The 14,810-nt window shown below is 37.6% G+C and overlaps 2 protein-coding genes across 6 annotated transcripts in view; one reads left to right on the forward strand and one right to left on the reverse strand.

The window, feature by feature from the left end:
* LOC105215044 (uncharacterized) overlaps positions 1-14,810 on the forward strand; it is a 152,844-nt gene that overhangs the window by 116,353 nt on the left and 21,681 nt on the right. The window lies entirely within an intron of this gene.
* On the reverse strand, positions 964-6,388 carry LOC105215006 (uncharacterized). Its single transcript, XM_011188737.3, has 2 exons — positions 3,029-6,388; positions 964-2,928 (listed from the first exon to the last, which is right to left on the reverse strand). The coding sequence occupies exons 1-2, from the start codon at positions 3,526-3,528 to the stop codon at positions 1,380-1,382; spliced, it is 2,049 nt and encodes a 682-aa protein (XP_011187039.2). The 5' UTR covers positions 3,529-6,388; the 3' UTR covers positions 964-1,379.

Consider the following 14,810-nt stretch of genomic DNA (forward strand, 5'->3'; position numbering starts at 1 on the left):
AATGGCCGAAGCATTTTTTACTATATTTTAGTATTAGTCATAACTCAAATATGAAGTGATACAAATTTCAAAGTCATTTGTGCCCTGGTTCATTAGTTACAGGGTGTTGCAACAATTAAATTATTATAAATAAACTAAACACTTTTCTCATGACTATTTTTCTTAAATAACTCTATATTTATTTACTCACTTTGTTTTAAAATAAAACAATTATTTTATGTTTTTGAACACTTTTTGTATAACCACTTTAGTTAGTATAGCTTTTTTCGCGAAACCGATTTTGACACTTTCACTCTGCGGAGAACGCATACTAAATGAATACGTGCACAGTTCATAAAAGAAAATGTAACTGTAAGCTTGCACAACACTTAAGACACATAATTGAAAAACCGGTGGTAAAAAATTTAAATAACAAGAATTAGAAGCCGGTAAGTACAATCTTGGCTATAAGCAACATTGCGCATGAAAGGGTTAATCTATAAGCTGTGTATAGAACCTTAGATGACTGAAATCTTTGCAGCTCAGTATGCAATAGGAAGCTATGCATTTTCATAACAATCTAGTAGAAGTGTGTTTTCAAGGGAAGATAAAAAGCGAGACAAACAGTTCATTTGTGATAAATATATATTTTTTTTAAATCCCTAAAATTTTACCGTAATTTTAATATTTCAATGCCCCAAATTTGCGCTGGTGTATTTTTCATTCAACTGCTCAATTATCCGCAATGGACGGATATACTTTTTATGATGTCATAAATTATGTACGCGTTTGCTTTTCGCGTATGCTTCTTCCCTGGTCCTTCATGCTGCGCATTGTGGTCAGGTAATTAGTGCAAAATGTAAGAGAGCTGTACAAGGAGTAAGGCTTTATTTTCGCACACTTTTTCATCGTTTATTATTTGCACACCGCAAATAAGTCTTTAATTAATTCCAAACATTATTGCAGTATTCAACGGCGTAGACTCTTGGTTGCAAATGGACACCCCTCACCTTTCTTTTTTTGACATACTAGCTGTTAGATGGTTACCTCAAATGTAAATAACAAGAAATTGCTGGATTTTTCATTATTCTTTATTTCTTCTTTGTTTGTTTTTCTTCCCTCAGTTTTTCAGTGCTTTTTCTACATATCTTTCGTTTTTTTATTTAATTTGTGCTGAATTAAGTTTATTTACATTTGAGATTAATTAAATTGGTAATTAAATTCGTGTGTTCGTACTTATTTGTTTTTTTTTTTTGTTGTGATCTTTTGCTAAGTATTTGCTTTATCATTAAAATTGTTTTACAAACTACTGCAAACAACCAATTTTGCTCCTGATTTGGAATCAACTGCCATTCTCGTAATTAAATGTTTTTCCGCGAATCTCTAGCCATGCATTGATATTAATCCATAGGTTCTTCTGATGATTTTTCACGCTTGCTTTCACGTCCGTTTCCTGTAGCGCCATTTCCCGTACCGTTTTCGCGTTTGTTCGCCGCCTCGGCCGCCGCTGCGGCCTCCTCCTCGGCATGGCACATCTTCCGGTGTTTGTGGACGAAGTAATAGCTGGGAAATTTGCTGCCACATGTCTTACACGGGTAGTATTGCACGTTCATGTCCAGCGGACGCACTTCACGGCGTAGCAATTCGCACGCGCTTTGTTTGCTTGTCAAGATTGGTGTTGGAATACCAGCGCTACTTGATAAATCATAACTACCGCCAGCATTTGGCGCAGACTTAGCTGCTGTTGTTGCTTTTTCGACTATATCTGTAGCTGCAGCGAGATTGGCGGCCGCCGCACAATTGAGACTGAGCGGATTGAGATGCCGCTTGGCGTGCTTCTGGTAGCAATATTGCGACTTAAATGTGTGCTTACAATAGACACACACATAAATTTCGTTGCCAGCGTTCTTATTGTGCTTGCCATTGGCAGAGCCACCACCAGCACCGCTCATAGTGTTGCCACCACCGCCGCTGGACTCACTATTTTCGGACTCTTCATTGGCTGTGGCGAGTTGCCGGTGATGACTGATCGCTTTTGCCATTTGTTGATGGAAGGAGAGAGATACACTTTGTTGTGTGCGCTCCGGCATTACAGCGTAGTCCTCCGGCTTGTGACCATATGCTGTGTTGAGGATGCGTCTGAAACGCACGGGACCATCACAACTTGCGACATCAATGATTACTTTAGAGCTTTCATTATTATCTAGTTGCGAAGCTGGTATGGGAGCTTTGGCAACTTGTAGGCCAGACGCGCGCGAACCTCCCGACTTGTGATGTGTACGCGTTGGCCTACGTCGATCACGTTTGCTTGTATTGTGTACGGATATTCCGTCGTTCACTGCTGTTGTCGACTTGTTACGAGCAGTTCGCGCTATTTCTTTGTCTCGTTCGGAACGCGCTTTAGCTAGCGTCACTGGTGCTTCAGCGATAGTTAAGATAATTTCATGTTCCTCCTTGTTGTCACGTTGCTCATGCTTGCTGTCGACCGTGTCTCCATCGCGCTGCGAGGAGTGCGAAGTCACAGAAATGGCACAGTCAAGTTCAGCGTCTGCATCAGACTCTGTGTTGTTGTCGATAAAGACTTCAACGTCTTCGTCATCGTCGTCAGCATCCGTATGTTGCATAGGCGATGTACGGTCAATGTCGATTTCTAAGCTGCTCGGTGGACGCAATATCCCAATACAGCGAGTGCGCATAGCCAGTGTTGGCTCGGTTTCGTATGCCTGCGGCAACTGCTTGAAGTTTTCGCTGCTATTGGACGCCACAGCAGTTTGTGGCTGTGGAAGCTGATGCGTTGTTGCGAGCGGTATAAAACCGAAATTAGGCAGAGTAGCCTTACTGGGTATGGGGCGTATGATCTTAGAATTTGAGTTTGCAGCACCTGCTAACTGGGCAGTCAATGGATTGCTGGCTAAATAACCTTCGGATTGAGCTCGTGCTAAAAAGGAACTGTAAAGCCAAAAAAAAAAAAAATACAGCAGATTAATTAACAAACCTACATAGTGATTGCTTTTGCTTGTATCAGGTAACCGTTAGTCGCACTACTTACCGGCAAATTTCTAATGCACGCGGCATATGCAGCACATGTGTGGCTAGTAGCACACCAAAAATATTGTCCATATTCAAATCTAAATACCCGGTGTACATATATGTGAGCAACGGCCCAAATTGCTCGGCGGTCACATTGCCCAGATATAAAACAAGCTCGTTGCCCGCGCCAACAATGGTCGCATTCTCATCTAGCCGTATGGCAGAGCGTAAATAGCCGCTGTGCATGCCCAACACAATGCTGTGCGCTACAAAGCGTACACTGGTCGGTCCAGCGGGACCTACTTCGAGCACGACATCAGGTGGTGTGGACATAATGCTAGACGCCACAGACCCAGAAGCTGCGGCGGCAGCAGCAGCAGCCGCGGCGACGTTACCAACTGGTAGTGTAGCGGACTCTGGATTTGCATTACCGTTGCCACCGGCCGTTGGCGTGTCGCAATTACCGTTAATAGTGCCACTATTCGAGCCAGTCGTACCCGTTAGCCAATTGGTGAACATTTTTACACACACGCACCACAGGCAACAGCAATACTACTATTTGTGTGCGCGGGAGTTGTTAAAATCCGAAAAGACGTGCGTAGGAAAAATATTTTCTTGAGTATTTATACAATATTCGATGTAAATTTTAATTGGCCAATTAGTTGTGTATTACGTATTGTTATTATTACAGCACTGTTTTTAGTCCGCACGCGTTCGAAATACCATTTAAACTGATTTATAGCCGTAATTGCGCGCGCGTATTTATAGCTCATCGAGTGAAGCATACATTCAGGCGTACAGGCAAGCAAGCAAGCTTGCTGGCTGTATGGTGGGCTGGTTGACCGGCAGTGTAGTTGATCATCATCATGCATGCAGTCGTTCAGCTGTCGCTCGGTCGGTCGGTCGGTCGGTCGGCTGTCATTCGTACTGCCTTTCGTCCTTTTATGTTGTGTGAGCGTGTATGTATGTATGTCCGTATTTGAGTACGCATATTTCACTGTTATAATTGGTGTCTCTTTTGGTTTCCAAAATGCCAAACGTCGACAGTACACAAACACACATCCATAAATATAAACTCATGCATTTCACTCCCAAACCTTGTGCTGAGCAGCCACGCTACCCATTTCATTCCCAAAAGTCTATATTTGCACGAGTGTAAATTTCCATATTTTGGACCAATTTGTGGGATTAACTGCAGTTTGCCGCTATGTGGCAATGTGCTTGCGGCTGACGACTGCTCTTGTATGTAAACAGAGAGCCGATGCCGACATGGGTGGCGAGTGGGAGAGCAACAGATATGAGTGATTCTGAGCAGAGTGCATAAGAAAATATTTGAGAGTTAAGAGCGTGGAAAATTATAATATGAATGTCGTTGGTGTTTTGATGCTTTATTGTTATTTTTCTTACTCTTTCTGTAGCCCTTAATAGGCTTATAACTGTAAATTATGGTTAGAAGGTTTAATAATGAAATAAACTTTTGAACTTGATTATTTGATTTAATGAGAAAGTTTATCAGCAGCAAATTATTTAGTTTTAAATTTTTTTTATAAATAAATATTTAACAATATTATTTAAGTGATTCTTGTCCTGGGGAAAACCAAAAATTGCATCATTTTCCTTTTAGCTTTCAGTTTGCTGAACTATTTCTTTAACTTCTGAACTGTCAACTCGCTTTTGCTACTCATGCTTTTGCGCCTAAATATACGCTTATCTTTGTTTATTTTGAGTTTTTGAGTGCATGCTTCGGCTGTAGCATATGGGACTTGCATATGAGTTCATGCTCTCACTCAAATCTACCACCACATACTATTTGCTCTCATTCTTCTGTGAGAGCGGCCGACACACGTACGCAGCTTTAGTTTGTTTATTTTTAATTGCCTTAAATAATTGCATCGCTTTAATCCAATTTACATATAATCATTCAACTGTAAGCCTTGATGTAACGATTTGCTAATTGTGTCCCCCAAGCCCATTCCTTCACTTACATTCTTAGTACAGCTTACTAGCAGATAGAGTCGCGGGTGCCTACACGTTGCTTTTGTTTACACTCTCTGCATTGCATACATTTCGGCTGCGCTTATTTTTTCCCTTCTTCGCGAAGGTTTGTTTTTTTTTTACAGCTCGGCGGTCTCTATAGTGCTGTGTCGTGCTTTCATCTGGCCAATTAGCGTAATTTTTTTCGCGGCATCCGTTAAACGTCTTTGGTCATGCTACATACATACACACATACATACATATATATTTACAAGATTTTTTCTTCGACCCCACTCACTCTGTATCGTTGGCGTCGGTGTATTGGGACAGCTTTTGTCACGTTGTCAAGTTAAGGCTAAGGTGCTTGCAGTCATATCGATTTCTATATTTTTGGCTGTGCGTAGATATGCCTTTCAATTGCCTTAATTGAATTGTTGAGCGCAATCGAAAATCGCTTATCGAGCTAAGCGCCAAGTGTTCTTGTGTGTCAATGTTTCAAGCGGCTTGTCGTAATCGTTTGATGGCATTAGAGGAGGGTTATGTGGTTAGCTTTGGTGCATATTTTTTTGTTTTCGGCTGTTTTAGTATGTGATGATATTTGTTTATGCATTTTCGATTGGGGCTAACTCGACCTTTACGCTACGGCAGCAAATGGAGCTTTGAGAATTGCCTTGTGATGGGATCTTTGCTGAACTGACTTTTATTTTTATTTATAGCATAAATCTAGCTGTATTACTTTTATATGTGTATATTTTTACTCATGCTTTCTGTTTACATTTACTTTCGTTCCTTGTCGTATTTACAAGCGATTTGTATCAGTTTGAGTTGATTTTAATTACCATTTGCTGTGGCCTGAGGTTTGGTTTGTTTGTACTGCTTGGCAGTATGTGAGCATATTTCTTCTCTTATAGGTTTGTTTGCGTTGCAGTTGTTGGTTTCAGTGTGGATTTAAGAACTGTCATATGTCCATATATACACACCTTTGATATTTTGTGATATTTTTGTAATTAGTCGTTTACATGGCGCTTTTGACAGCTCAAATAGTCTTATCTTCATGAGTTATCTACTCGTAAATAAATATTATGGCTCTTATTCAATTAATTTAATATTAGCAAGTGGTCAAAATAAGGTATTGGTAATTGAATGAGTATCGGAAAATTGTTTTTTTTTTTATTTTTGCCTTTTACAAACAACCTCAGAGGTTTTTAACTCTTTTATGTATATTGGCTATATTGCGAGTTTACTATGCGGTTTATAGGATCACCACTCCATATTGGTCTAAAATGAATTTGCAATAAATCAGCATTAATAACTCGGTAAATAAGTGCTTTGTGAAATCAAATTTATCAAACTAAAAAAGTCTTAAAGTAAAGATGCAGTTTTAATAAAAATTACAGCTGATTTAATTTTTACAAATTTTACTGACTTAAAACAAAAAAATAATTTTTTTTATTCTTTTATTATATTTTATCCTCTCGCAACAAAGTTGCTACGAGAGTATTATAGTTTTGTCCACATAACGGTTGGTTGTAAGTCCTAAAACTAAACGAGTTAGATATAGGGTTATATATATCAAAATGATCAGGGTGACGAGAAAAGTTCAAATCCGGATGTCTGTCTGTCCGTCTGTCCGTCCGTCCGTCCGTCCGTGCAAGCTGTAACTTGAGTAAAAATTGGGATATTTTAATGAAACTTGGAAGACGTATTTCTTGGCACCATTAGAAGGTTAAGTTCGAAAATGGGCGTAATCGGACCACCACCACGCCCACAAAATGGCGAAAACCGAAAACACATAAAGTGTCATAACTAAGCCATAAATAAAGTTATGGAAATAAAATTACTAAATGTGGGTTATCTCACTAAATGAAAAACGTCAGAAACACTAAATTTCACATAAGAAATGGCCGATGGAAGCTGATGATGGAAAATGGGCCTGGCGTCGCCCACTTATGGGTCAAAAACCATATCTCAGGAAGTACTCTACCGATTTCAATAAAACTTGGTTTGTAATAGTTTCCTTACATCCCAATGACATGTTGTGAAAATAGGCCAAATCGCTTCACAACCACGCCTACTTCCTATATACCAGAACTTTGAAGACGATCTGAATCGTTTACTTTACAATATATAAAGTAAGCACTAGTGAAGATATAGGAACAGAACTTTGCATAAATACTACGTTTATAGTGTAGCAGCCCTATTCTAAAAATCGGACCATTCCGAAATCAGACTATAGGTTTTCAAGGCCCCATATATAGAACATGAGAACCTCGGTGCTTCTAACCTAATATTAGGGTTTCCAACTTTCAATGGATTTTATACCATATATATGACGAATATGTGGGTCAAATTGTGTGTTATATTAATACAATTAAATAAATAAATTGCGAGAGTATAAACTGTTCGGTTACACCCGAACTTAGCCCTTCCTTACTTGTTTTTATATTTTTTTCTGTATTTTTTAATTTTTTTTTGAATTTGTTATATTTTTAATATTTTTTTTTTTATATTTATAAAAATAAAACAAATAAAAATAATAATTTGTTGTATTTTTATTTATAATGTCTTTTTTTATTAATATTTTGCATTCGACTTCATTTTCCGTTTTCCATTTACTTTTTTATTTGGCATTTTCCAACAAATACTCGAAAAACATAAAATACACATAATTTTGCAGTTATAATCGGCTTTTTATGTTCTGTGCTATCAATTTTAATGATTTCTCGCTGTCAATCCGCTATAATTAAATCGATTATGAGTAAATCCAATCAAAAATATCCAAAGCATAGATTTGGGCGGAGTCATTATTGCCGCAAAGCGTGCTACAATGAATTGTTATTTTTGCTGGACTGCTGGACAGGTGTCTATGTGTGACCTCATTATTTGCCGTTATGTATTATCGTATGCAAGTGCAGTTATTGATATTCAAATTGCGAAAAACCTCAAAAATCCAAATTATATTAACACGTTGCACAACAACAAAACATGTCATGAAAAATCATAGCAACAGTGCTACACTCATACTCATACATATTCAAATATACATACGTGTGTGTGCGCATTTAATTCATAATCCTCTGTGTGTATTGTGCTGCAGTCATTTAATTTTTTGTTTGACTGACCCATCCGTCCCATATTGGATATTTATGGGTGGATTCTCACCGTTTGGTCCATCGTCCTGTGCGCCAGACTGCGTGACCAGCATTTCTGTTATTGTTTTTATTTATTTAATTTAATTTCAATCATGTGTAAAAATTAATTATAATGGCAAATATTCGTAAATTATAAATTGCACACAAATTTAAATATTTCACAATTGCCATGCGCGGTCGCACGCTCGGTCTACCGGTTTTGCTTGGCAGCAGCAGAGCTTGGTTAATTGAAGAGAATTGCGTTACTGCGCCCAACCTTGGCAGTCCAAACCGTCCGCTTACCGCCCCATCACTCAAGTGAATTATTGCGCGGGCGCTCCTCTATAAAACGTCCAGGCTGGTGCTTTCAATAAATAATTAGCGCGCATACAAAATGCAAAAATAGCGCTCATGGCGAACGAGCCGAGAGTTTTCGGATAGGTGTACCAAGAGCAAGGCGCAGTAGCGCCAAGAAGTGGCAGGAAGCAGTCGGATTGAGGTTGAGTGAATTCGGTGAAAAATCCGATTGCAGTTACAACATCCGGCAGTGGCGATCCGCCTGTCAGCCGTGGCCAGTGTGACTGTGGCTATATGCGCTCTTAATGTCGCAACCTTATCGTGTTGTTGTTGGTTGGTTTCGTAGGAGGTCACTTCGTTTTCGGTGACTTTTTTTCAACGTTCATTTTAATGTTGGAAGATAGAGTCGGATTTTTATACATATATTAAAAAATATAAATTCCAAATTTAAAAAATTTATATGCAAACAATATGAAAAAAATTGAAATAAATAAATGATAAAAAATTTAACAATTTACTTATCTGTATTGTGAAATTGTTTACAGGCTCCATTATATCCCAGTTCTTTTACACATCTGTCTCCAAATATTGTCCATTTTATTGGCTAATTGCTGCAATACATTGTACTTTTTATCTTTTTATGGCTCCATGCTCAGTCCTATGTATATATAATATGTACATACATATACAACAGACTGCAATATGTTTATTCATATATGTAAGTATATAATACATATTCACAACAATAAATATACTCACATGCACACTTGCTCCTCATGCATTCATTCATTAACACAACACAGAATACCCCTCAACACAATTGGTTCATCCCATTGGATTTAATTGTTTGCACTTTCCGCTGACAACGAAAACCATGCACTTACCCGCTCCACATATACATATACGCAGTACTCTCTTCACTAAACAAGGCTAAACAAGCACGGCAACAGGCAGACCGGTGCCATGCTGGAGGCAAAGCGTGCGTTTTCGGCTAAAGTGCAAATGATTGTACGTTAGAGAGAGTTGCGCAGTCACTCAAACTCGGCAATGTTACTCGTTTTTATATATATACGTATGTGCGCGTGTGTGTGTTGTTGGATGTTGCTGTTGGTCCAACATAGCTGAAAAATATTATTTCTTCATAGCTACATACATATGTATAAACAAATGTGTGCATGTATATATGTATGCTTACATACATTGTCACTGGTGTTTGTGACTTTGTATTGTTGTGTCACTGAGGTGAAAGCTTTTATGACAATTAAAACATAATTGACGGTCAACATTAATAACCAATGTGATGTTTGAGGTTGTCTCCCCAGCATATTCATGTTGATACATATGTTATTTTGTGTATATGCAATGCAATGAAACTACTGATACATAGTACAAATTTGCTTTCATATTACAAACAAATAAATGCCGCTAATACTGGTGTTAACTGTGCTGGTGCGCCCATCTCTGCTAGCCAAATAAGTAATTAATTTTTAACCTGTTGATCTGTTTTGGGGTTGAACGGGTATATGTATTAAAAAGTACACATACTACTTGCATACTACATATATGTATGTACAAACTATAAAAAAATATGAAAAAAAAAATAAAAAAATGTTTTTAAAAATTTGGCATTCTGTTTTGACAAAGCTCGAAGTTCATAGTTCTTAGTGTTAAAAAGTTTTTTTGGTTTGTTTGAGAAACTCGGCGTATGAGTAATATTTGGTAAAAAAGTCGAGCTAATTTTTTTTATTTTTTTAGAACCATTTTTTTACGACCAGTCAATAAATAGAGTTTTGATAATAGAGCGTTCACCCTACAAATTTCAAATCATTCATGAAGTTGTATCTCTAAACCGACTTCGAATTTTTAGAAAGCCATTTATGAAAAAAAAATCGATTTTGAGCCCATCATATGGGATGACTTCCTTAAGATACCAAAATCATGTATTAAAATATAAATGGCTTCATAATGAATATTTAGTTTACCTATAGCCGGATCCAAACATCAGCCACCCAGCCAATGTTATGAAAACTAAATAAATCTACATTCCAGAAAATAGTATGTAGTAATAGTAATTTGTCCTTTTAATTTTTCTAAATTTTACAGACATGAAATCAAAAACTGTCGAAAATGTCATCCATTTAGGCTACTCAAAAATTCTTTTTACACCATGTAAATCAGCACATTTCCCTCTTTACTCACATCGCCTCCAACATCAACAATGTGTCATTCAATGCCACATTTTGAAGTATTGTGTTTCTCTCGCTTTTTGGGTGTTTTTTGTGGCCACTTTGTCCTCGTACTAGAAACAATTTAATTTAGCCATATAAAGTATATGTATGCATGTATGTGTGGTGTATTTGCCATATCGGCTAGTAGTGCCTGGGGCATATAAACCCCTACAAAGGTTTTACAGTTGGTAAGATACAGCAACATATCCGCGGCATTAATTTGTTTATTGCTTTTTAAGTTGATTGGATAGCTGCAGCTAAAACAATGGTAGAGGTAAACATCAGTTTTTCATGTGCGAAGAAAAATTATCCGTTCGTTGTGAGGTGCGTTATGATTTTTCGTCAAATCGTTCCTAACAATACAGGGAATTATCGCTAATCGCACGGGCAAATATGCTCACATGCCAACACACATACGTATTCATAAGATACATACATATGTACATATGTATGTAATAACATATTTTGCTTTGCTATACTAATTTGGCGCAAAGTCGAAAATTGACTCGCACAGCATTCGGAGAGAGTGTCCATCGCTACATACATACATTTGTTGTTATGTACTTAATGTGGTTGTTTGTTGTTCGGCTCGTGTGTGGTTTATGAAATTTTTAGCAAAATTGAAATTACGCTAATTGTTTGCCGCACTGACACCCTCCGCATGGACATTGTAATGCATGCAGTAACAACAACTAACCATAAAGAGGCAGTGTGTATGGAACTGGTCTGTTGTGTTACCACCAAGGTAATGCGATGCTGCTGCTGCCGCTGCGCTTATGTGCAACAAAATCACTTTTGACAACTTGCGCGCGAGCCTTCGCCCAATCCATAAGGCTTTGTGACAAACAGCATCGGTTCCATTGCATAGTCGGATTTCTGTTTCCATTACGCTGTTTATATTTGTATGCTTGCATGTGTGTTGTAAGTTTTGCGCGGAAAAGTGCGCTAATTAATAAAGTTTCTACATGTGCACAAGTTACGTGAAACGTAGCAACGCGACTTACGAGTATATATGTCTCTACTCAGCAGCAACGCTTTCCCGCCAAACTCGTTACGCGCGTGATTTTGTGCTGATTGCGCGCTAATTTGGAAAGCGCATGGGAGGCGTTGCCGCAGTATACTCGATTGTGTTGGCTTGTCGCATGCACAGTACCAGCAGCCCCCCACCGTCATTCACGCTGTAAGCGCGTAGAGGTGGCTACTCTGCACTTTACAACGCAGTTGCTACGTAAAACATCACGAAATTAGGCACTCAACGGATTAGTGGGGAAAGTTCTTTGTGCAATGGATGCGACAGTGTCAACGTGGTAACATATAAAAATGGAGCGGTGAGTGGGTTATACGACAAAGATTTTTTTTCAGAGTTCACGGCTATTTAATAATTGACATCTGGTTAGTTTTTTCGGTGACTAAACAACGGAAAGTAGGAGTAGATATGTACATATATGGTATTCTGTTTTCATATTCATGTTTTTATTACTTAAAAAATATATTCGCAAACAATATTTTTAAGATGTGAGTAGCAAACTTAAAATTAATTCAATTCGATAAATTCATATTTTGGTAACCATCGAAATGTAGTGCTTACCACCAATATGTGCGATCTTGTTTCGATCCCGTTTTTCAAACAACATCCAATTATATTATATTTGTTGCTACTATCAATTATAATCTAAAAGTCGGAATGATTTTCAAATAATTATTGATTAATTTTAATTAGCTATTAAACTACCAATTACTTTACTTGCTCAACTTTCAGCCCCATTCTAACAAACACTAGCTAGCAAGTAAACTTTTTTAGTTTAATTAAAATGACGAAAATCTTTTCCACAACAAAAGCAAATCTTTACTCCCTTCTTATGTGTAACATCAAATATATGTTTGTTCGCTGGTATGCATGTACGCTGGCGTATATTTGCATATTTGCAAGGAGATATGAACGCAAACTCTTATGCTTACGCTCAATCAAATCTCAAATAAGTTAAGCAATTAAAAATATTACAGTTAAGCCAACAAGTGTAGAACATACATACATATGAAATTTCGAATAGCACATTATATACATATATGTTTGTTTGTGCGACGTCCGTACTGCATATTTACTTGTATGCACATTTGTACATTCCATTAATCCTTGTGAAAATATTTGAAATTTTACTTAGTAAGCAAATGCTAGCAACGCAAGCCTTGTGGGAGCGCAGCAGCATGGTATGGCCGCAATCGGCATCTAGTAACCACCAGCCCCTCCTCGCTCACTTACACACTCAACCAACCACGCACCAACACATGCGCAACTAATTACAAACTCTACGCGAGAGTCCACCGCTATCCACGTACCTCTGTACCCGGCAGCGCGAGGCTATCTGAATTTTGTTGGCGCGTATTTTTACCAAGTCAACATGTGGCTTCCTGGCTTGCGCTGCTGCACGCGTGTGCATGTGGGCGAGTATGCACACACATACATACATATTTCTCAACTACTGCTTGTTGATGCATTCTGCTCTGTCGCTGTCGTTTTACTGTTACTCTCCTGCTCCTCGGTTCACTTTTAGTGGCATTTTGCTGTGCGCCATATTGCTTACACTGGTAATTAAATTGGCCAATTAAAATTGCACACCCTTTTGATTATCGTTGCTCAGCGAAAAACAACAACAACACCAAGGGTAACAATTGGGTAAAACCGCAAGCGGCGACAGTATATCGTTAGTAGTTAAAAAGTCGGTTACATCGGCAAATATTGTGTATGCGCAGAGTTAGTTGTACTATTTTTGACTCTAGTTTCGTAGTTTTGATGGGTCAACAAAAGTTATTACTTCGGAAATTAGACAACATTTGTGTTGGAAAAATAGCGTCCGTGTTTTGTAATTTTTTTTATTTAATTTTCTTTTATATGGGATTAGTTTTATTTTTATACTCTCGTAACAAAGTTGCTTAGTTCACATAACGGTTGTTTGTAAGTCAAAAAACTAAACGAGTTATATATAGGTTATATATACCAAAGTGATCAGGGTGAATAGTGGAGTTCAAATCCGGATGACTGTCTGTCCGTCCGTCCGTCTGTCCGTCTGTGCAAGCTGTAACTTGAGTAAAAATTAAGATATCTTGATGAAACTTGGCACACATGTTTCTTGGCACCATAGGTAGGTGCTTTCGAAGATGGGCAAAATCGAATCACTGCCACGCCCACAAAATGGCGAAAACCGAAAACACATAAAGTGCCATAACTAAGCCATAAATTAAGCAAAAATGGAGGAAATCGGATGATAATCACGCCCACCTCCCATACAAAGATTACGTTGAAAAATGCTTTCATTCAGTAAGAAAACCACCCGAAACCTTAAATTTCATTATAAAGATACGGTACGGGAGAACTGCACTCAAAATGGTATACAAAATTTTAAATGGGCGTGGTTCCGCCCACTTATGGGTGAAAAACCATATCTTTGAAATTACTCGACAAATTTCAATGAACTTCGGATCATAATATCTGGTTGGTTTCCCCCAATGATATGTTGTGAAAATAGTTCAAATCGGTTCACAACCGCGCCTACTTCCCATATACCATAACTTTGAAGTCGATCTGAATCGTTTACTTTACATTATATAAAGTAAGCACTAGTGAAGATATCGAAACAGAACTTTGCAAAAATACTGCATTTAAAGAGTGGCATTGCCATTCTAAAAATCGTCGAAATCGGTCCATAAGTTTTCAAGACCCTATATATCGAATATGGGGACCTCAGTGCTTCTAACAAATTTTTTACCGAAAATATAGTTAGGTCTCTCAGATATTATGAAGAAATTCAGAGGGAATATGTTTCTTTTAATAATATGTCTCTGTACCAAAAATTAGTGAAATCGGGTCATAACTTCCTTACTTGTTTATTTATGTTTTCATTTATTCTAAAATATATTTTAGTATTGATGTATACATTATTTGTAAATTTATTATTTTATTATTTATAAATGCTAAATTGTTTCTCTTTAGCACAACAAGTATTTGAGAAAAATATATTTTGTTTTTACTCTAACAACTATATAAGTACCAGCGGATTTTGCACACCGACATTTATAAAACATTTGCCAACCAAAAATCCATTCTCGAATTCAGTGACATACACACGTACAGAAGAATTCTATATATTCTATAAAGATTATTAATTATCGTAAT

The sequence above is a fragment of the Zeugodacus cucurbitae genome, chromosome 5 (assembly GCF_028554725.1).
Source record: "Zeugodacus cucurbitae isolate PBARC_wt_2022May chromosome 5, idZeuCucr1.2, whole genome shotgun sequence".
NCBI classification, from domain to species: Eukaryota; Metazoa; Arthropoda; class Insecta; order Diptera; family Tephritidae; genus Zeugodacus; species Zeugodacus cucurbitae.